The sequence below is a fragment of the Peromyscus eremicus genome, chromosome 22, assembly GCF_949786415.1.
Source record: "Peromyscus eremicus chromosome 22, PerEre_H2_v1, whole genome shotgun sequence".
Classification (NCBI taxonomy): Eukaryota; Metazoa; Chordata; class Mammalia; order Rodentia; family Cricetidae; genus Peromyscus; species Peromyscus eremicus.
The window spans coordinates 19334547-19357933 of NC_081437.1; the positions used below are offsets into that span (position 1 = coordinate 19334547).

The 23387-nt window shown below is 41.2% G+C and overlaps 1 protein-coding gene and 1 long non-coding RNA gene across 3 annotated transcripts in view; one reads left to right on the forward strand and one right to left on the reverse strand.

The window, feature by feature from the left end:
- The window catches only part of LOC131897660 (uncharacterized), a 52927-nt gene that overhangs the window by 11712 nt on the left and 17828 nt on the right, over positions 1-23387 (forward strand). The gene's annotated exons all lie outside the window — the stretch shown is intronic.
- The window catches only part of Spast (spastin), a 47673-nt gene that overhangs the window by 2538 nt on the left and 21748 nt on the right, over positions 1-23387 (reverse strand). For both annotated transcript variants that reach the window (XM_059248617.1, XM_059248615.1), the window contains 11 exons: positions 21045-21232; positions 19615-19748; positions 19328-19421; positions 16956-17030; positions 16139-16210; positions 14086-14161; positions 13409-13500; positions 12941-13020; positions 10104-10146; positions 8278-8357; positions 4320-4390 (listed from right to left, as the gene is read on the reverse strand). In XM_059248617.1, coding sequence (XP_059104600.1) covers positions 4320-4390; positions 8278-8357; positions 10104-10146; positions 12941-13020; positions 13409-13500; positions 14086-14161; positions 16139-16210; positions 16956-17030; positions 19328-19421; positions 19615-19748; positions 21045-21232 — 1005 coding nt within the window. The remainder of the gene's footprint in view (positions 1-4319; positions 4391-8277; positions 8358-10103; positions 10147-12940; positions 13021-13408; positions 13501-14085; positions 14162-16138; positions 16211-16955; positions 17031-19327; positions 19422-19614; positions 19749-21044; positions 21233-23387) is intronic.

The following is a 23387-nucleotide window of genomic DNA, read 5'->3' on the forward strand; positions in this document are numbered from 1 at the left end:
TGTTTGCATGCATGTATGTCTGTGCACCATGTGCAAACCTGTTGCCTGCAGAAGCCAGAAGAAGGTGTCAGAGCCTATGGAATGGAGTTACAGATGGTTGACAGCCACCGTGTGGGGGTTGGGAACTGAACCTGGGTCCTATGGAAGCACCGAGTGCTCTAGTCCTTCCAGCTTGTTCCCCACTTGTGTTCTTACTAAGAAGAAAAGTCTTAGTCATTGCTCAGCTGGTGCTTAGTCTTGTTGATTGGCTCTGACTTCTCAGAGGAAAGCAGCATGGAGGCAGAAACTAGTAACAGGTTCAGCACCCGGATCCGAGCAGTTACACATCTTCCCATAAGTGTTACCAGTCAGTAACGCAGAACGTCAAGGGCTGACTTTATTTTCCTGGTATCCACTGTAAGTACACCAGGGGACACACTTGTTGAGAAGATGAGGACCGTTGGTGCCCCGCCCATTGGATGACTGCTTCTGGGAAGTGGGATGGCATCCCAATCGTGAGGGTTTCCAGCCTCAGGGTCTTACTTCTGGGAGATTGGAAGAATGTACTGAGGCAAGATTAGTCCCTCAGTTTGTTTGTTTTTGTTTTGGGGGGGAAGAGAGGGGGAAATCTCACTTTGAGGAGATTAAGATATTTCTGTTGTTGAGGACCCTCCACCCCATGGGGGCTTGTCTATGGGAAATTGAGGTATTTCTTCTACGAACATGGGCTTCTGACAGGGACCTGGGAGTCAGTGTCCCTGTGAGGACCCTCCTGAGATTTTTGTAGGACCAAGACTGGGGCTTGGGTATCTGTCCTATACTATGTCTGTCTCCATACACTGTCTTTAAAACTTTTGCTGGGCGGTGGTGGCACACACCTTTAATCCCAGCACTCAGGAGGTAGAGGCAGACGGATCTCTGAGAGTTTGAGGCCAGCCTGGTCTACAGAGTGAGACCAGGACAGGCACCAAAGCTACAGAGAAACCCTGTCATGGAAAAACAAAAAACAAACAAAAAAACCTGAGACTCAGGCTCAGGGAGACATCCTGTCAGAAGGTAAAAGACATGGAGTGATAGTCCAGGGCACACAACTCCCCCTTCTGGCCTCCTTGCTTGCACACACATAAATACACAAACAATAAATCTAAAACAACAACTGCACACAAACAAGGTATCTCACCGGCCCAGAGTGTCACTAGCTGGGTAGGCTGGCTGGCTAGCTAACTTCTGGGAAGGTTCCAGTACTGGTTACTGCATGTGAAGTCATGTCTAGTTTTTACATGTGTACACTGGTGAGTCAAACTCGGGGTTGATTTTAGTTTTGCACAGCAAGTGCTCTTCCTACTCACATCACCTCCTAGCCCTTAGGTTTCTTTTGTTGTGGTTGTTATTTGTAGTACTGGGGACCAAATCGGGCCTTGGACAGGTTAGGGATGTTTAATCACTGAGCTGTGTCCTGATGCTCTTTTACACTGCACAGGCAAACCTTCATCTCACTCTGTAGTCCACACTGGCCTTGAACCTGTAACTCTCCTATGTAAGTTTCCTAAATAGCTGGATTACAAGCCTGTGCCAGCGTGCCTACCTTATTAGTAGGCTTTTGGTTCTTAGGAATACCAAGTCTTTTTTATTTTTATTTTTTTTTAAGACAGGGTTTCTCTGTATAGCTTTGCACCTTTCCTGGAACTCACTCTGTAGACCAGGCTGGCCTCGAACTCGCCTGCCTCTGCCTCCCTAGTGCTGGGATTAAAGGCATGTGCCACCACCACCAGGCTCAGGAATACTAAGTCTTAAAAGCTTTAAGATCCATTTTAAAGCCTTATTTTATTCCTATTTTATGGATGGGTGTTTTGCCTACATAAGTGCCTTTTGCCTGCAAAGGCAAGAAGAGCATGCTCAATTCCTAGAATTGGAGTGTCAGATGGTTGAACCGAAATGTGGGTTCTGAGAACTGAACCCAGTCCTCTTAAGAGAAAGTTAGTGCTCTTAACTCAGCTATTTCTCTAGCCCCATTCTTCTCTCTTCTGAGATAAGACTCTTACTATGCAGCCCTTACTGTTCTAGAACTCTATGTAGACCAGGCTGACCTTTGAACTCATGGAGAGCTACCTGCTTCTGCGTCCCTAGTGCTGAGATTAAAGGCATATACCACCACACCTAGCTATAAAATCTTTTACACTATCACCTTATAACTCTAGTTAAATGAACATTACTATACTATATTTAATACCCCATGTATCCATAATAAGAGATGTAAATATATACCTATGAGTGCTACATATACTATGTGTCTCAGCTTTGTCAAAATTAATACAGCAGTTGGGCATGGTGGTACATATCTTTAATCCTAGCACTTTGGAGACAGACTCTGTCTCAAACAAACAAACAAAAGAAGTAAAATTGAACTCAACATATGCAATGTAAGTACTAAGTTTTTTCTTTTATATACTATGTACTATATGTGGATGCCTCTATATAAAATAAAAAATGTAATTTTTGTGCTGCTGTATGTATTAAGTACAATTCAGTTGGGAAAAGCCTGACCATTTGGACAGCCTTTCCACTGAAAGCCTAGTTTGCATCCATTTGTCTGACTTAGTATTGTTTCGTTTGTATACACCTGAGGTACACTTACATAACAGGTAGTAAGACTATGTGCAGTCACTATCACTGTTCTCAAAACTTGTTAAGAGGTCTCCAACAGTTCTTCAATCTATAGATTACTGTGTAAATCCCCAACAGGGATCAGATCCAAACTTAGGGTTTCGATGAAAGGCTTTATAAAAGGGGTGGGGTGAAACGCTCGTGGGCTATTTTCACATGTTGTGTAGATTGCTTTACATTTACTATTACTATTATTATAATGAATCATTATGTGTGTGGAGGGGGAGCTGTGCAAGTAGAGAAGAGGTGCCCAAAGAGGCCAGAGGCACTGTATCCTCCGGAGCTGGAGTTACAGGCAGTTGTGAGTCATCTGCCATTGGTGCTGGGAACCGAACTCAGGTTTTCTTAACAGCTGAGTCATTTAGTCAACCTAGTTTTATATTTTAAAGGTTGTTAATGGAGAAAAGATAAGGAACATGCAACAGAGAACACGTTTTCCAGAAAGCCCAAACCATTTACTTTGATTTTTCACAAAGAATGCATATTGACTTCTACTTTAGATACTGTTTTGTGTCAAGCTGTGTACTGATACAACTTTACTTCTTTTATGTTGATGTGGGATGTCTTTCTGTATGCTGTGAATATGTGTTGCTCTGAATGGTTGATAAATAAAGCTGCACTGGCCTATGGCAGGACAGGATAAGGTTAGGTGGTGCATTGAAACTGAAGAGGAGAGGAAGAGAAGGGTGGAGTTGACACGCCAGCCCACCTTGCTGGTGGCTATTGGGAGACATGTCTCTGTGCTGCTGCTGGCATGAGACCCCCAAGACCAGGAAGCCGAGTTTGGCTCTGTTTCTGTGTGTTAAGAATCCTTTTTAAGCTTTATCAGGTCTATGTAGATCAATGCCCCACATTGGGCACCAAATGTAGCTGGAAGTTTCTCCAGTCCTGCCTCCTTGTGTCCTGCTCATTGGGAAAGGAGAGTGTTCATAGTTCATATTGTCAAAGATGGGTGGAGTGGGGGAAGATGCAAGCCCACGGCTCATGGAGCAACAAGATGCCAGCAGAACGGTAATGCCACAGCCACGTGGTAACATATAGATTAATAGAAATGGGTTGAGTTAAATTATATAAGAGCTAGCTAACAAGAAGCCTGACCTATAGGCTATACAGTCTATAAATAATATAAGCTTCTATGTGTTTACTTGGGACCAAGTGGCTGTGGGATGTGGGTGGGAAAGATTGGCACTGATGTGCTGGGCAGGACCAGAGAAACTTCCAGCTACACTGGTGACTCAGTGGTTAAGGGCTCTTGCTGCTCTTACAAGATCTATGTTCGTTTCCTAGCACCCACATGGCAGCTCACGATTGGCTGTAACTCCAGTTCTAGGATATCTGATACCTTCTTTTGACCTATGTGGGTACTGCATGCATATGGTGCAAATACATATAAGAAGGCAAAACTCTAGCCGAGCATGGTGGTCCATATCTTTGACCCCATCCAGCACTTGGGAGGCAGAGGCTAGCCTGCGCCTGGTCTACAAAGCAAGTTCCAGGACAGCCAGGGCTATTACACAGAGAAACAGCACCCCCTACACCACCATCAAAAAAACAGTCAAAACTCTCAAACACCTAAGATAAATAAAATAAAATGTAAAGCTACGCATCTCTCAAGAGGCTAAACTTATAACATGTACCATTCAAAGTTCTAGTGTTTCGAATGCTTTCATACTTACCTCGGATAGGGCCCAGTGCTGCGTCTTTTGCCAAAGCTGTTAGATCACTTCCAGAGTATCCATCAGTCATTCTGAACAGTGGAAGCAGGAGATAACAAATTTGTTCGTTGCAGATTAAAACTTCCCTGTAATCTTACATCTCATGAGATACAGGAAGAAGGATCACAAGCTTGAGACTAACTTCAACTATACAGTGAGACAAAAAGTCCCACCAGAAAGAGCACACAAAAACCTCTACATGAAAGGCAAGCTAACAATTATGTAGTTTGATTTTTTCATTCTTCTAAAATGTATTTATTTGTTTTATGTGTATGTGTGCCTGATTATATATCTGCATAGAACTGTGTGTGTGCACGTACTCACGGAGGCCAGAGGAAGGCACTGATCCCCTGGGGCTGGAGTTATAGGTAGTTGTGAGCCACCCAGTGTAGGTGTGGGAACTGCACGTCGGTCTTCTCCAAGAGCAGCCAGCGCTCTTAACTGTTGAGCCATCTCTCCAGTGCCATGATTTAATTTTTTAAGGTCATAGAAAGGCCCATTTAAAAGAACAACACAATCTAGCCGGGTGGTGGTGGCACACGCCTTTAATCCCAGCACTCAGGAGGCAGAGCCAGGAGGATCTCTGTGAGTTCGAGGCCAGCCTGGACTACAGAGTGAGTTCCAGGAAAGGCGCAAAGCTACACAGAGAAACCCTGTCTTGAAAAACCACCACCACCACCACCACCTCCAACAACAACAACAACAACAACAACAACAACAAAAAACAGAACAACACAATCTAATGTTCACTCCTTATAACACCTCAGATTTTCATCATTAGAGAACCATTCCTTTCTAGCTGTCTAATCTGAAGCCTACATGCATCTGAAGACAGCTATGAATGAGGCCCACACACTTATAGATGACTATGTCATATGCAATGTCAAAATACAGGACATAGCCGGGCGGTGGTGGCGCACGCCTTTAATCCCAGCACTCGGGAGGCAGAGCCAGGCGGATCTCTGTGAGTTCGAGGCCAGCCTGGTCTCCAAATCGAGTTCCAGGAAAGGCGCAAAGCTACACAGAGAAACCCTGTCTCGAAAAAAAAAAAAAAAAAAAAATACAGGACACTTCTGCTTTAGGATAAGGTATACCCTGAGGCAGGTCACATTAAATTATAAACACATCACCTGGAAAAGTCAAATTTATAAGCCATTAGTAGCCAATCAACACATAACTACAATTACTTTTTTCTTTTTCTAAGAAAGGGGCTTATTATGTAGTGCACTACTTCCTAAGTGCTGGGATAAAGGAATGCACTACCACATCCAGCCACAATTACTTGTTTGGTAAGTTAAGTAGTCTCTTTACTGGCAAAGAGCACCGCCCCCGCTTAGTGAGGTGAGACCTAAAAAGGTGTATTTCATTAAATGAGGGCAGAAAGATAAAGCAATGTTTGAATAGACGATAGTTGTAAAAAGGAAGTACACCTGAATAGGATGCCTCAGCAGACAGGGTGGCCTACAGATGCTCCTATTTTATGGGCATTTAGGAGCTCAATATTCTTATACATTACTACTCAACTAAGTAACTTTTTTGTTGTTTTTTGTTTTATGGTATGGGTGTTTTGCCTGCATGTATTTGTGTACCACATGCAACCCAGGTACCATAGGAGGCCAGAAGAGGGCATCAGATCCCCTGAGACTGAATTTAGATGGTTGTGGCTCCCATTTGGGTTCTGGGAATCAAACTCAGGACCTCTGGAAAGGCAGCCAATGCTCTTAACCTCTGGGCTATCTCTTCAGCACCACTTCCTAAGTTTTTTTTTTTTTTTTTTTTTGTTTGTTTGTTTGTTTTTGTTTTTCAAGACAGGGTTTCTCTGTGTAGCTTTGCGCCTTTCCTGGAACTCACTTGGTAGCCCAGGCTGGCCTCGAACTCACAGAGATCCACCTGGCTCTGCCTCCCGAGTGCTGGGATTAAAGGCGTGCGCCACCACCGCCCGGCTTCACTTCCTAAGTTTTTAAATTATAGCTGGGTACAGTGAGACACACCGTTAGCCCCAGCAGAGACAGGCAAGACCGATGTGAGTTCACGGCTGCTCTGGTCTCCTTATTGACTTCCAGTCTAGTCAGGGATATATAGTGAGATCCTATCTCAAACAAACAAAATAAAGTAAAAACAATCTTTTCCTTTCCTGCCTCTTTTTTTTCCTTTCAGTAGTAGTAGTGTTAAGAAAGGAACTTGGGGTCTTATTCAAGCCAGGCAAGCACTCTACTGCTGGGCTAAATGCTATATATTAGTGAGACACTATCATTTAAATGGGGTTCCCAGGAAAGGCCCAAGAAAACAACTCATTTTATTTACTTTATACTTACATCCAGACTGGCCAAAAACTTGCTATGTAGCAAGGATGACCTTGACCTGACCCTCCGGTTCCTTAAACTATTTTATGCCATTTTCAGGGATGTGATCTGTGGATGTCCTGCCTGCAGCCAGTGTCTACTCAAGTACAGTGATAAAGTGTTTGAGATACAGTCTACCACTCATCAGGCTCAACTCCAGTGTCTACTCAAGTACAGTGATAAAGTGTTTAAGATACAGTCTACCACTCATCAGGCTCAACTCCAGTGTCTACTCAAGTACAGTGATAAAGTGTTTGAGATACAGTCTACCACTCATCAGGCTCAACTCCAGTGTCTACTCAAGTACAGTGATAAAGTGTTTGAGATACAGTCTACCACTCATCAGGCTCAACTCCAGTGTCTACTCAAGTACAGTGATAAAGTGTTTAAGATACAGTCTACCACGCATCAGGCTCAACTCCCCTCCCTTTACTCTCTCAGGCCTACTGCAGAATTCGTTCACACAAACCAATAGTGTTCTGAGTGGGTTTACTGAAAGTCCTCAATCTTTGGTATCTGACCAGCTTAAGATCTAATAATGCTGCCTGCCTTCTATAAAAATTCTTTTGAGTCAGTCTACAAGAATCCCCTTGACCCACAATGTTTCCTGTCAGTAATTTTCCATTTAGTAAATGTAATAATAAGGAGACAGTAAGTAGTAGCACTGTTTGGGAAAGGATGCTGCCACACAGTTACCTCTCAGGAATCAGCTTCATTAGGAGAATAGGCCTCAAGACCATGATATGGCATCGAGGAGGGATGGAAATGCTGTCATTATGTGAGAAAGCCAGCATAATGGGAGCCTTAAAGGGAAGGAGGACCTTCCTTAAGGTGGAAGGAGAAAGAAAAAGTCTGCCTGGGGGACGGTCTTCAGAGACCTGCATGAGAAGTCTTCTGAAGAGCGGACAGTACTCTTAACCACTGAATCACTCCCCTAGCCACACAAAAAGGTTTTGATGGAGCCTGAACAAAGACCAGTCTCTGGCCTTCCCTGCACGACACTGCAGTAACAGTTGCTATTCCTATGTCATGACTCTTCTTGGTTTTGAGATGGGGTCTCTATATGTAACCCAAATTGGCCTTAAATTCATGATTCTACTGCCTCTACCTCCTGAGTGCTTGGGAAAAGGTGTGCACCACCACACTCAGCTTCCTTATTATGTTTAAAAGTATGTTTTCAGATGAACAAATAAAGGTGATTCACCTAATACAAAAAAGTAAGTATATATGAAAGTATCTGTGTTGGTCTCAAATATGAGGGGATTTTACCTTTCAAATTATTTTAATATCATTTATAAGCTTTATTGATAGAAAGACTATAATATTGTCATTAGATATTTAGTTCAGGTCTAGTATAAAACAGAAATTGAAATTTCATTTTATCATGAAGAGGAGGTAAGAAAATAAAGGAAGTAAAAGATAAGACAAGAAGTTTTTTAGTAAATGAACTGTTCAAATAAGCTTGTTTTACTTAAGCAAGTTTTCCATTAGCTCATTTTAAACAGCATAGAAGGAGACATCTTTACAAATGGAGCAAACACCGTAAGACATACAGTTGGATGAATGAAACCACTCACCTAGCAAGTTGTGCAAGTTCTTTTTGGGTCAGTGGGCTTCCTTGTTTACATAACAGGTTTTTAAGTAGAAGCAGTCTCGTCTGAAAATAAGTATTAAAGAATTATCAATACTGCTCAACCTCATAACAGAATTAAAACCTGATCAGTGTTATTTAATAAACTAAGAACTAGCTTAATGTACTATTCCAGACTCAGGTCTCATTTCTGCCCGTTAAATATAAAAAAACTCTTTGTGATAACTAGTGCAGGAACTTCCAAGCACACAGTGTGCATACAGCACGAGGAAGTGGCTGCTGTTACTACCAAGGATGCCTAGGGCCTGAACTAGAAAACTACAGTTTTTTACCAAGATTGGTTGATTTTGATTTTGTATGTGTGAGTATTTGCCCAAATGCATATATGTGTACTGCATGAGTGTCCTGTGCCCACAGAAGCCAAAGAAGGGTGCTGATCCTCTGAAACTGGAATTATGGATGGGTGTGAGCTGCCATGTGGGTTCTGGGAACCAAGCCCACACAGTAAGAGCAGCAAGTGCTCTCAACTGCTGAGCCATCTCTCCAGCTCCAAGAAATACAATGTTTTCAAAAAGGTTTATTGACATATGATTTTATACAGCAAGGATTTCATACATTATAGGTATATAATTCAAATGACTTAATTATACAGAATTATAAAACCGTTACATAATAAAATTTTAGAACATCTGCCACCCCTTTGAAGTTCATTCATGCCTGTTTGGAATTAATCCCCACCCTACCTCCTTTCCTATCTAACCACTGGTCTGACTGCATTTCTAGAAATTTGTCTTTTCTAAATATTTCATTTAAAAGGAATAAAATCGGGGCTGGAGAGGCGGCTCAGTGGTTAAGAGCACTGGCTGCTCTTCCAAAGGACCTGGTTTGATTCCCAGAACCGACATGGAGGCTCCTAACTCTCTGTAACTCAGAGGGGTTCTGATCTCCTCTGCTGGCCTGACTGGGACCCAAGTACACATGTGGCACACAGACAGATAGCAGGAAAAACAATTATACACAAAGTTTTGAAGAAAAATGAGTAAATAAAACAATAAAATGAAATCCTATGTATATGGCTCCTCTCCCTTATTACAATTTTTTAATTTTGTTCATATTAATGAGTGTAATATGAGCTGATGAATTTTTTTCAGTTCGGTGGATCAAACCCAGGGCCCTATACATGCTGGACAAATGCTCTATTTCTAAGCTACACCCCAAACCCTAGATAATGAAATAATAAATTTTTGAACTAAATAGCACTCATTAACTAGATATAGCACATTTGTTTATTCATTAAGCAATTGATGGACTTTTTTTTTTTTTTTTTTTTTTTTTTTTTTGCAGGTTGAGGCTAGTATTAAGACAGCTGCTCTAATACTGTTGAGCATGCCTTCCTATGTCTTTCTCTTGGATAAATGTTCAGGAACTGCTGGGTTATATTTAAGTTTATGGTTATTCTTTTAAGAAACTGACAAGCTTTCTCTTTTTATGATTTATTTTTATATTATATGTGTGAATATTTTGCACCTGCATGTATGTATATGCACCACATGTATGTATTGACTGTGTCAGCCAGAAGACAGTGTCAGACCTCCTGGAACTGGAGCTACAGTTATGAACCCCTAGCAGGTGCTGGAAATTGAACCCTGTTCTCTGGAAGGGCAGCCAGTCAGTGCTCTTAACTGATGAGCCATCTCTCCAACCCCAACAAACTGTTTTCAAAATGGCTATACCACAGAGTTGCAAATATAATATTGAGAGAATGGTCCTTGCTTTTACTTTAATAAAAAATTGAAATATAAATATACATACCTCCTCATTTGGTAAAGACACATATACCCGTTTAATGAATCGCCTGAAAAGTCAAATTGGAAATATAAATTTGAAGTTATAGGTAACTCAGCTCAAGTAACAACTGATAGGGAAAAACTGTAACTATAATATCTAAGGGGACTAAAAGTGCCTTCTGATTATTAACATAGAAAGATATTTTTACTTTTTTAGTGTGGGCAGCTCACCTGCAATTGAGCCTATGGCCTCACACATGCTATACATGGCCCTTATTTCATATTTTATCTTAAGACATACTCTCATTAAGTTGCCCAGGTTGGTCCTGACCTCACTCTGTAGTAAAGGCAGGCCTTGAACTTGTGATCCTCCTGCCTAGCCTTCTAAATAGTTTGAATCATAGGGGTTTGCCTCCAGGCTTGGTTGTTATTTTTTTTCAAACTCTCTAGTTAATGCTTAAAAATCTTTAATTCAATACATGGTTAAAGTTAAGTCTGTATTTTATGTGTACTTTAATAGCAATGATATTTTGAAACAAACAATATCTGGCATAATAAGCAGAAAGGACAAAGATTACAGAAACAGAAATGTTCATTTCATCACTATTGACTAGGTTTCAATTTACAAAGGTTTACTGTGTGGAACAGTTGAGCAGAGCTCACACAGTATCTAATCTGGTTCTCAGCAAGGCTATGATTTTATGAAGTGGGACAGGCTTTTGGATTTATTTTTACACTCTTTTACAACTGTACTTTTATTTTTAATACTAAAAAGAGTTTAATTATTATTGTCAAGTAAAGCTGATCACATCTTAACCCACAGTACTTCATGATGTTTAAATAAAGGCAACTTAAGTATAACCTGAGGCAGCCACAGCCTCGTATCAGCTGCCCAGAGTTGCTCCAGTGGGGTGGCAGTTTACAGGGTGGACAGTGACCACAGCCACCAAACACCTGAGTGGTCTGCATGGTGACGCTAGGGCCAAGAAATTAAATAATGGGGAAAAAGTATGCAAGTGTGTGTGTGGAGGTGTGTACTTGTGGTCCCAGCATTTAGGGAATGGAGTCAGGAGAATTTAAGCTTTGACTAAAACAGTGAACTCTAGTATAACCTGGGCTACTTGTGATCCTATTTCAAAAAGCCAAAGATTAAAAATAACAACAACAACAATAATAATAATAAACATCATGCCAGGCAGCACTTAGGAGGCAGAGGCAGGTAGATCTCTGAATTCAAGGCCAGCTTGGTCTACAGAGCAAGTTCCAGGACAGCCAGGGCTACACAGAGATGCCCTGTTTAAAAACAAAAACAAGCCGGGCGGTGGTGGCGCACGCCTTTACTCCCAGCACTCGGGAGGCAGAGCCAGGAGGATTTCTGAGTTCGAGGCCAGCCTGGGCTACAGCGTGAGTTCCAGGAAAAGGCACAGAGCTATACAGAGAAACCCTGTCTCGAAAAAACAAAAAAACAAAAAAACAAAAAAACAAAAAAAAAAACAAAAAAACAAAAAAACAAAAAAAAAAACAAAAAAACAAAAAAACAAAAAACAAAAAACAAAAACAGGTCTGATGGTCAATGAATAAAAGTGCTTGGCACCAAGCCTTGTGACCTTAATTTGATCTTCTACATCAAGTGGTAGAAAGAGCCAGAAGACTCTGGGAAGATGTCCTCAATTTCCGTGCACACACTTATATGCACGTGCACTTCCCCGATCCAAATAAACAAAATTAAAAAAAAAATGACAGAGAAGCCGCACTCGTGATACTTCAATATGATTGCCTAAAATGAGACCTGAAAAGTGATAGCACCTACTGACATGAAACACGAATGGGAAAATCTCACAAGGCCTCATGCCTAGATGAAGAGCTGATGAAGGTAATTAATGCCTGCTGGAAGAGGGAGAAACAGTCTTCTTCAGGGACGGTGCCCTCTAAGGTTATCCAATCTCATGCAGTCAGCCCTCAGCACACACATGTGAGCAACACTAAGTGAACTCAGCAGGTGCTGGGTAACAATAACGAAAGAATAAGGGGCCATGAAAAAGAAAACCAACATGAATTCGAGACTTCTACCTTGTCAACAGCAAGTCATAGAAACAATGAAGTTATGTTATAAATGCCTTGAGAAAGGAAAGCTAGGAATCTAATACTGAGTCAAAGATTCTTCTTCCAGCATGAAGAGTTACTTTGTTCAAACACACAAGAGTGGGGAACAGTTCTCATGAATTCCGCTGCCAGATGGTGATAGGACACACCTTTAATCCCAGCACTTGGGAGGCAGAGGCAGGTGGATCTATGTGAGTTTCAGGCAAGTCTGGTCTAGAGAGTGAGTTCCAGGACAGCCAGGACTACACAGAGAAACCCTATCTTGAAGAAAGAGTAAGGATGGTAAGGAGTGATCTTAGACTTTAAAGTTAATGTAATGCTGAGTAAAAGAAATGATCTATCTAAATGTATCTGTAGAGAATAACATCCTAGGCCTGACCTCATTTGCTAGAGTTGGCAACACCAGGACAGCAGCGGACAATACATGGAGGAAAGTCATTTAGTCTTAAAGCTGAGAGTACAGGATATCAGAGGTAGGAGAGATAAACCCGGGTGTGGTGACACACACTCCTTTCATGCCAGCACGAGGAAGGCAGAAGCAGGCAGATCTCTATGAGTTCCAGGCCAGCCAAAGATAGATAGTACGACCTTGACACCCTCCCCTCCAAAAGAGAGGGGGGGGGGGAGAGAGAGAGAGAGAGAGAGAGAGACAGAGAGAGAGAGAGAGACAGAGAGAGAGAGAGAGACAGAGAGAGAGAGAGAGAGAGAGAGAGAGAGATGAACACACGAAATGTAACCATCATAAACGCCTCTCACTACCTGAGAACAGCTTCGTCAAGCTCTTGGGGCCTATTAGTTGCACCCATTACAAGTACTCTGTCATCTCCAGCAGATTGTACCTGCAAGCCAAAAGTTTTGTCAGCATTTTAGATAAAATAAAAAGGGAAACTATACATGCATGTATTTATAGCTTGGTTCATTTAGTAGGAAAGTATACATATTAAAATACTGCCATAGTAAAAACTATAGTAAGTGGTTAGAAAGATGGCTCAGAGGTTAAGAGCACTCATTGCTCTTTAGACTTGGGTTTCAGTTCCTAGCACCTACATGGCAGCTCAGAACCACATGTAACTCTAGTTTTGGGAGATCTTATGCACTCTTCTGGCCTCAATAGGCTCCTGAACACACATGGTGCACAAAAAGTCATGCAGGCAAATGCACAAACACATATGATAAATTAAATCTTAAAAAGAAATATATGCACAAATACAGATTATCAATACTTACACCATCAAACTCTATTAAAAATTCAGTTTTTAGTCGTCTACTAGCATCATGCTCCCCTTCTCTTCTTTCACACAAAAGACTATCAACTTCATCTACAGGAAATGTAAAGAGGAGGTGTTAGGCCCAAACTAAGTCAATCATCGAATATTCATATAGTTTGTACTTATTGATAGTCCTACTGAATTCATTCTTTAAAATGCCGTCACCGGGCGGTGGTGGCGCATGCCTTTAATCCCAGCACTCGGGAGGCAGAGCCAGGTGGATCTCTGTGAGTTCGAGGCCAGCCTGGAATCCAAAGTGAGTTCCAGGAAAGGCGCAAAGCTACACAGAGAAACCCTGTCTCGAAAAACCAAAAAATTAGATAAAATTTGGGGCTGGAGAGATGGCTTAGAGGTTAAGAGCAGTGACTGCTCTTCCAGAGGTCCTGAGTTCAATTCCCAGCAACCACATGGTGGCTCACAACCATCTGTAATGAGATCTGGTGCCCTCTTCTGGCCTGCAGACAGACATACATGCAGGCAGAACATTGTATACTAAATAAATAAATCTTTAAAAAATAATAATAATAAATTAAAAAAAAATAAAATGCCGTCCTTCTGAATAGCTTTTTGAGCAAAGTTCTCATACTAGGAAAGTGGTATTTCATAAATGCTCAACCTAGTTGGGAAAATACTTACCTATAAAAATTATAGATGGTTGAAGTTCTCGAGCCACAGCAAAGAGAGCTCTCACCAATTTCTCTCCTTCTCCCACCTACAAGGTATAATGCATTGATAACACACATAAATGCAACAGCATTCCAGTTTTTATCATGATTTAAAATTTAACTTCATGATCTCATGATATATTCCAATGGTGTCACAGAATGTATAATTTTAGAAAACACACTATTTACCTTCTCAAACTAAGTTTTAATGGGAAATATTTCAGTCTTACAGTGTACCAGTTCCATTCATGCTAGTTATAAACATCCAAGACAGGTCTGTTTAGTGTGACAGAGTGTGAGTGTGTGTGTGTGTGTGTGTGTGTGTGTGTGTGTGTGTGTGTGTGTGTGGTGCATGCACGGTACCACCATCTTGGTACTCTCTTTTTTTGAGAACAGGTCTCTCACTGGCCTAGAAGCTGGGCTGACCTATAAGTCCCAGAGATTTGGCTATCTCCACCTCCCCAGCTGAAATCACAAGGACAGGCTGCCACGCCCAGCTTTTTTAGTGTGGATTCAGAGCTCAAACTCAGATCCTCAGGCTTGTATAGCAAGAACGAAGAACGTTTTGACTGAGATAGGTCCCATCTCTCCTTAAACCTTGCAGGTATAGCTGTACTACTCTCAAATTATTGAGACTAAATTCTTCTTAGAATATCACTGGAGCCAGAAGAAAGAAAATTAGAAATCTAAACTGTGATATAAAGCAATAAAACAAAACAGGAGAGCCAGGCATAGTGGCATACACCTTTGATCCCAGTGCTTGGGAGGTAGAGGCAGGCTCATCTCTGTGAGTTCAAGACCAGCCTGGTCTACATAGCGAGTTTCACAACAGCCAGGGCTACATAGAAAGAGACCCTGTTTTGAAAAATGGAAACAATAATCCCAGCACTCGGGAGGCAGAGCCAGGCGGATCTCTGTGAGTTCGAGGCCAGCCTGGGCTACCAAGTGAGTCCCAGGAAAGGTGCAAAGCTACACAGAGAAACCCTGCCTCGAAAGAGAAAAAGAAAAAGAAAAAGAAAAAGAAAAAGAAAAAGAAAAAAAAAGAAAAATGAAAACAAAACAGAACAAAAAACCAGAGGAAGTCTTATGTCATATTTTAATTTAGAGTCAAAAAACAGGGAATATTCAATTTACTCTAATTCTCACACATGGTAACTCTCTAGACAGTCACATTAGGGAGCTAAGTAGAAGGGATGGTATTTATTACAGCCCAGATTACATTGCCCCAAACACACTGAAGCCCCAGCTCTAGTGTCTAGAAATGAGACTATTTGGAAATAGCATCCTAACAGATGGTCAAATTAAGCTGAGGTATTAGAGTGAACCCTACTCTAATAAAACTGTATTCTTATAACACATGGTAACGTGAACTCAGGAATTACAGCGATTGTCATGTGATAATACAGGAAGCCACATCTGCAAGGCAAGAACTGCCAGGGACTGTCAGCACACCAGAAACCAGGAGAGGCCTGTGACACACTCACTGCTGTGGCTCCCAAAAGGTAGTGCCACTGCTAACACTTAGATCTTACACCTCCAGCCTCCTCAGTATCTATTTCCACATCCTATCTGTTTGTGCAATAAATATCTGGTATTTGATCCAGGCAACTTTGGCACTCTGTTAAGCTAGGGTCTACCAAACTATGACAGTATTCAACAACATAATTCTCATCTTATTTTATTTTATTTTATTTTTAAGATTTATTTATTTATTATGTATACAGCATGTGCCCTCTTCTGGCCTGCAGATCTCATTACAGATGGTTGTGAGCCACCATGTGGTTGCTGGGAATTGAACTCAGGACCTCTGGAAGAGCAGTCAGTGCTCTTAACCTCTGAGCCATCCCTCCAGCCCCCTAATTCTCATTTTAAAGTAACTAAAAAGTGCACATAACTCTGTACCTTGAAGAGTGCTATTCATTATACATAAGCAGAAAACATTTTTCAATAATGCTGCTGCCATTTTATTAACACAGCACGTAAGACGATAATTTACATGGCAGTATGGGGAAAGGAGCACTTACGTATTTTGAAGTTAAACTTGCAGCACTTATGTTGAAAAAGGTGGCATTGGATTCTGCAGCTACTGCTTTAGCCTTGAAGTCAGAAGAGGAAACATGTTAGTTCAATATCCTGATTTTGTAAAAGACAGCTACATCTGATCATCGAAGTATCAGAAGAGAAGGTGTGATGTGACTCCCAGCATCAGCTAGCTATGTCAAGAGTCTACATGCTACGCTTCTTTCCCACGGAAAGCTAGGGAAGAATTCTCTTCTTTTTGGCAGGAAGATACTGGCCAGAGAAAGTTAAACAGGCAAGAAGAAATTTATTCTTTTCCTGTTGGGTTTTGTTGTTTGAGACCACATCTCACTATGTAGCCATGGCTGGCCTTGAACTCAGAGAGATCCTCCTGCCTCTGCCTCCTTAGTGCTGGGATTAAGGTGTGTGCCACCATGCTTTTAATATCTATTTGTTTTTACAGCTAAGAAGGACTCAGATATAGATATTCAGATCATGGTTTAAAAAAAAAAAAGCCTCTGGCCAAAAGACACTGCAAAAAAACCAAAAAAACAACAACAACAATAACAACAGCAAACTAACTGGTCAAATTCATTAAGAAGGAAAAATTCTAAGTGTCATTAGACAGAACCTCAGGAAAGCAAGGTAAGTGCTTCTGCAAAACAAAGCCGAAAACATGCTACTGCAAATAACACATGGCTTCCCATTTATATTTGCATGAAAACTATTTTAGAAACTGAAGAAGTATATTACAACTATAAGTCATAATTCATATGATCCTAATTATCTCAATGGAATCCTCTATCTTGATAACACTCTTACCAGCATGGTTTTTCCGTTTCCAGGTGGACCGAAGAGTAACAGCCCTCTGGCAGGAGCTCTGAGCCCTGTGAACAACTTTACAAAACACACTCGGTCATAGCCATGATTCTAGAAAGCTCATCCAGACATGTCAAGTATTTATCATTGGTTATCTAAAAATATCTTTCTTTGGAGGGGTAGGATATGACAGGGTCTCGCTATGTAGCCCTGGCTGGTCTGAAACTCATTATGTAGACTGGGCTAGCCTCAAACTGAGGGATCTGCCTGCCTCTGCCTTGGGATTAGGTGTGTGTCACACAACAGGCCGTAAAGTTCTCTTCAGACCTGCCATTGTATGATTCCTCCTGTAACAAGCTTTCTTTAGATTTAGGTTCCGTCTACTGAGTTACTACTCAGTCTATAAACTATCCTACCTATGGCCTGCCCTGTAGCTCACTCTATAAGCTTCAGTATGCTCCCCAAGGGGCCCTAGCTGGGCACATGACATACCTTTGGTTCATAAAAGAGAAATGTTTTCTGTCTTAACCCTAATTTTATGGGTATTAACAAAAATGTGGAGCCGGGCGGTGGTGGCGCACGCCTTTAATCCCAGCACTTGGGAGGCAGAGCCAGGCGGATCTCTGTGAGTTCGAGGCCAGCCTGGACTACCAAGTGAGTTCCAGGAAAGTCGCAAAGCTACACAGAGAAACCCTGTCTCAAAAAACCCCCCCCAAAAAAAAAACAAAACAAAAAAAAACAACAAAAATGTGGGCTGGAGAGATGGCTCAGCGGTTAAGAGCACTGACTGTTCTTCCAGAGGTCCTGAGTTCAATCCCAGCAACCACATGGTGGCTCACAACCATTTATAATGAGATCTGGCGCCCTCTTCTGGCCTGCAGGTATACATGCAGACAGAATACTGTATACATAATAAATAAATAAATCTTTAAAAAACAAACAAAAAAAAAACCCAAAAATGTAACTACTCATCAAACCGGTGATTTCATGACTTAGAATGTCAAGTACTAACTAAAAAATTTTAGATAGACAAAAATGGGCATGCATGGTGGTGAGTGCTGACATCCTGGACTAAGGAGGCTGATTTCAGGACCAGCCTGGACAACATCCTGAAACCTCATCCAGAAAAGAAAAACAAAAAGTAGAAAGGAAAAAATACAAACTGGAAAAACAACATCCAGCAGTAACTTCTAGTTTCGTAGGTACCCAAAAGTGACAAACACCACAGAGGATATGAATGACTGAGCCACACAACCTTTGCACCTCCCCTGAACAGGGCATCCCTCACAACTGTGTTTTTATAGCTGTTGAGGAAATGTCAGGAAGACCCAGATGTGATCCTGAAATGGGTCCTCAAATTGGTGTCTTCACATCACTGAAGCACAATGAATACGCCAGCTGACAGAAGACTACCAACAGTGCCAACTTTAATTAGTAACTTAAAGATTACCCATTTCCTTTAATGACTGAAAATAGGAGGTCGGCCAGATCCCTATGCGTCGTTCACTGGCTATCTGTTAATATTCCGGAAAATTAACACAGTGAAAACAATTTCTTAAAGGTGTTTGCTCTTTAAACTTACAGAATTATTTTATCTTAATTTCCCACTCTGTTCAGTTATTTTAAGTATAAAAGGATATAGCTCAGTGGTAGCCACTCAACTTGCAAAGCCTTAGGTTTAACTCTAGCACTGGGGGGAAAAAAGCAATTTTGGGGTGGGGGGTATGGTCAAGACAGGGTTTCTCTGTGTATCCCTGGCTGTCCTGGAACTCACTCTGTAGACGAGGCTGGTCTCGAACTCAAGAGGTCTGAATGCCTCTGCCTCCTAAGTGCTGGGATTAAATCTCTTAACTTTTTTTTTTTTTGGTTTTTGGTTTTTGGTTTTTGGAGACAGGGTTTCTCTGTGTAGCTTTGCGCCTTTCCTGGGACTCACTTGGTAGCCCAGGCTGGCCTCAAACTCACAGAGATCCGCCTGGCTTTGCCTCCTGAGTGCTGGGATTAAAGGTGTGCGCCACCACTGCCCAGCTAAATCTCTTAACTCTTAAATAAAAATTATACCATAGAATTACCTACTTTTATTATGTAAGTTAAAAATGGATTCAGAATTTCTTAAATTCATTCTCATCTACTATTAATAAGCAAATGTAAATGCCTTTTGTGAGGGAGGAGTAAAATAGATCATGCTATATTATAGCCCAGGCTGGTCCAGAATTCACTATGGAACCCACACTGGCCTCAAGCTCAAGACCCCTCCCGCCTCAGCCTCCTCAGCTGGATGCTTGGCACATCCCCAGACTTTAATGTTTGCGTTTTTAAAACACTGAACTTGGAATTACTTAATAGGAATTAATCATGTGGCAACATAAAATCCTTACCTCAGGCCGCAGAGAAGGAAGGATAACAATTTCCTGCAGTGCTTGTTTTGCCAAGTCCTGACCAGCTATATCGTCAAATTTAACAGCTGTCCCACTAAAACAGAACACCAGTTAATTTCAGAGCAGAAATACAGTTCAGTCAGTTTTATGTTAACTGTGAAGCTTGCTTATTAGCAAAAATCTCCAAAACTACCATAAAAATTAAGTATGAAAGTAAAAATATTATGTATCATACATATGTATTTTATAAATAAAAATAAGAAACTGAAATGCTTGGCAGAACTTACTTGTCAACAATTTCATTCATTATGAGGTTTGCCAGGTTACTGTCCACGTTCCTAAAATTCTTCAAGTCTTTCTTTTTCCGAATGGCCGTTGTGGGTGTAGAAGGTTTGTTGGTTCTATTTGGTTTCGGAATACCCTTGAAGGACACAAAAATTTAATGTGAAACCACCAAGACTTTTCACTCATAAATGACCCTGAAGGTTGATAGAATTTAATAGAAACGGGGGAAACACAAAGCTGGGAAGATGCTCAGTTAGTGAAATGCTTGCTACACACCAAGAAGAACCTGAGTTCAGGTCCTGAGCACTCATGTAGGTCAGTCATACGGTGCATCTGCAACCCAGCTCCCTGGGGCTCACAGGCCAGCTGCTCTAGCCGAGTGTGTGAGATCCAGGGTTGATGTGTAAAGTGACTAAGGAAGTTATCTGAGGTCTACCTTTGGTCTCCACACAAGGCAAACACAAAGAAAAAAATCTAAGATTGCAAAGGTTGAGCATTTAACCCAAAACTACATTCACTATAGAACGACATTTAACATGAAGAGGGCTAATAGATTTTATCCACAGAGTCAGTTACTATAAAAGACAAAGGCGAGACAGAGAACTGGCTGAGCAGTTAAGAGCTTTTACTGAAAAATCATGAGGAATAGAGTTTGGATGTCAGCATTCACATAACACGCCAGTCATCCTGTACATGCCTGTCACACCATCCCTGAAGGCAACGGAAACCAGATGATCACTAGGGCCTGCAGACTTCCAGCCAAGGGTAAACAAGCTCTTGGTTCAAAGGAATAGACAGACACCCAGCACTCTCTTCTGGCGCGCGCGCATACACACACACACACACACACACACACACACACACACGCACACACCTTTTTTTAAAAACCCGAAGACCCTATAAAAAAAAGTCATCCGTCTTTGACTCTTGTTAGAATTACAACAGAACTCTAGGTATGTTTAACGTTCTAAAATGTACATAATCTAGCTGGTCAGTGTGGTGCATGCTTTTAATCCCAGCACCCAGGAGGCAGACGTAGGCAGATCTGTGTGTTTGAGGCCAGCATGTTCAATACAGTGAGTTCTAGGACAGTCAAAGCTACACAGAGAAACCCTGCTTAGAAAACCAAAATAAATAAATAAATAGATAAATAAATAAATTACATAATCTGAAATAATTCTAAGACTAGAATTAAAATGACATATACAACATTATACTGAAAAGACTTGGTAAGTAAACAATATGAAATTCCTACAATTCTGAAAGGACCTAAGATTTTAATAGCAAATTGTTTTTGCAAATTAAAAAATTATATTTAACTTTGTGGAAACCGATCAATTCTATAAAGCATTATAGAGAACTAATACAAAAAATCAAGCATGACAAAGTTTTGTACTTGCAAAGCACAATTACACCCCCTGTTCTAGAGTACCTTATGAGTGGCAGCCGTGGGACCAGGCCCCTGTCTTGCTCCAGAAACCATGGATAAACCACTGCAACTAGGTGCCCTGTGGTGACCTGAAAGCCCTGTGGATCCACTTTTCATGACTGTTTTTGATCGAGGCAGTGAATTACTAGCATGTGTTAGGGGGTCTTTCCTCTTCGGAACTGCTCCACTTTCTATGGAGGAAAAACATACAGCCATCGTGATTAGAAAGTTTGTCTATGCTATAAAAAGGAATACTAACAATTTACAATAGTTACAACAATAAAAAGTAATACTAACAAATCTGCAAAACAAGGTACCAGAAGTTTACAATTTGTATTTCTCACTACTGTGTGTATGTGAATTGGATGTGTGGATGATTGCGGGTGCACATGTGTCATGGCACACGTGCAGAAGTCAGAGGACAACTTTCTGACTCTGGTTCTCCCCTCCCACCACGTGAGTCCCAGGGGTGGAACTCAGGCCGTCAAGCTTGTGTAGTAAGAGCCTTTCTGAGCTGAGCCATTTCACTGGCCCTTACCAACTGTTTTTAAATCTACAAGTATTTCAAAATAAGATCTAAGTCAGAAAATAAACGCGTAAGTCATGGGAATGGTCAGTAGGAAAAGAGATTTGGTTGTTAGATTTGCCCTTCGATGTTGTAGATTCTAATTTTCTTATGAAGAAATCTATTTTTGTAAAAACAACTTCACTTGTGAGGGAAGACATAAAAAAGATATCAAGCAAATAAAGCCCCCAGATAACTAAGGAACAAAATGCAGTGAAGGCACTAGGAATACACCACACAAAGGAGAAAATTGCAACACTACTAAACGACATGACTGCCCACTTCTGTGTGTGCAGTATACGTACTGAGGGCATGTGCATGCAGAGGCCAATTTGATGTCAGGTATCTCCCTCAACCACTCTCAACCGCACACCTGAAACCTCAACAGCCTCACTGAGCCTGGAGCTCATCAACTGGGCTGGGCTGGCTGACAAATGAGCTCCTGGCACTTCACCCGACTGCTGGGGTCAGTCCCATACTGCCATACCTGGCTTTTACATGGGCGCTAGGACCTAAAATACTCATGTTTGTGTGACAGGCACTTCACTGAGTTATCTCCCTAGCCCATGACTGCAAACTTTCATGGCTATGAAATATGCAAGACTACAACACATATCCACTTAAAGTTTTGTTTTGATTAACTGATTTTAAAATTTGAAAGAGTGTAAGTTGTAACGTTTGGTATGCCAAGTATTTTATGTGATATATATATCACACTCACTCAAAGTAAATAAACAAATAAAAAATGAGAAAGTTATAGGCTTTTGAATGCTCAAAGGTCACAACTTCTAGGATACCACTATATTCCTATAAAACAAAAATCAGTGCTTACTAATAATGATGGTACTGTAGAGACAAATGTTAAGCCAGGCAAGTAGGGTGGCTCAGGTTATAACCTCAGCATTCTTGAGGCTGAGCCAGGGAAGACTTCTGTGAGTTCAATAATAACCTGGGCTACATGAATTCTAGGCCAGCCTGGGCTACAAAGTGTGAAACTATGTTTAAGAAAGAAAAAGCAAGCTATATATAGTGGTGTACCACTTTAATCCTAGCATTTGGGAGACAGAGGCAGGTGAATTTCTGTAATTCCCAGGACAGCCTGGTCTGCAAAGTGAGTTCCAAGACAGCCAGAGCTACATAATAGAGGGACCCTGTCTCAGAAAACAGACAGAAGCCAGATGATGGCTGTCTCAAAACAAAACAAAACAAACAAATAAACAAAACAACATACCACCAACAGACAAACAAAAAATGCTGGTCATGGTGACATGTATAATCCCATAATCCTAACACTCAGAAAGCAGAGGCAGGAGGATCACTGAAAATTTCAGGACAACTTGGTCTACCCAACAAGTTCTAAACCAGCCAAAACTCACATAGCAAGACCCCCTCTTGTACCTGTTGCGGTGGCGCACATCTTTAATCCCAGCACTTGGGAGGCAGAGGCAGGTGGATCTCTGTGAGTTCAAGGCCATCCTGGGCTACAGAGTGAGTTCCAGGACAGCCAAGGCTACACAGAGAAACCCTGTCTCAAAACAAACAAAAGAAGAGAAGAGAAAAGAAACAAAACAAACAACAAACAAAAGACCCTCTCAAAAAGATTGGGAAGAGAAGGAGAAAAATGTTAAATTGGGAAGTAAATTAGACTGTTCAAGAGGCAGAAGCCTTGGTTTTACTTTTGAATATCTTTAAAGGAAATTAAGAACTTAAACAAGTAGAGGGAATCAGTTTGTTTATTTGGAGAACTACAGTGTTAAATTGCCACTGGAGGATTAATAAGA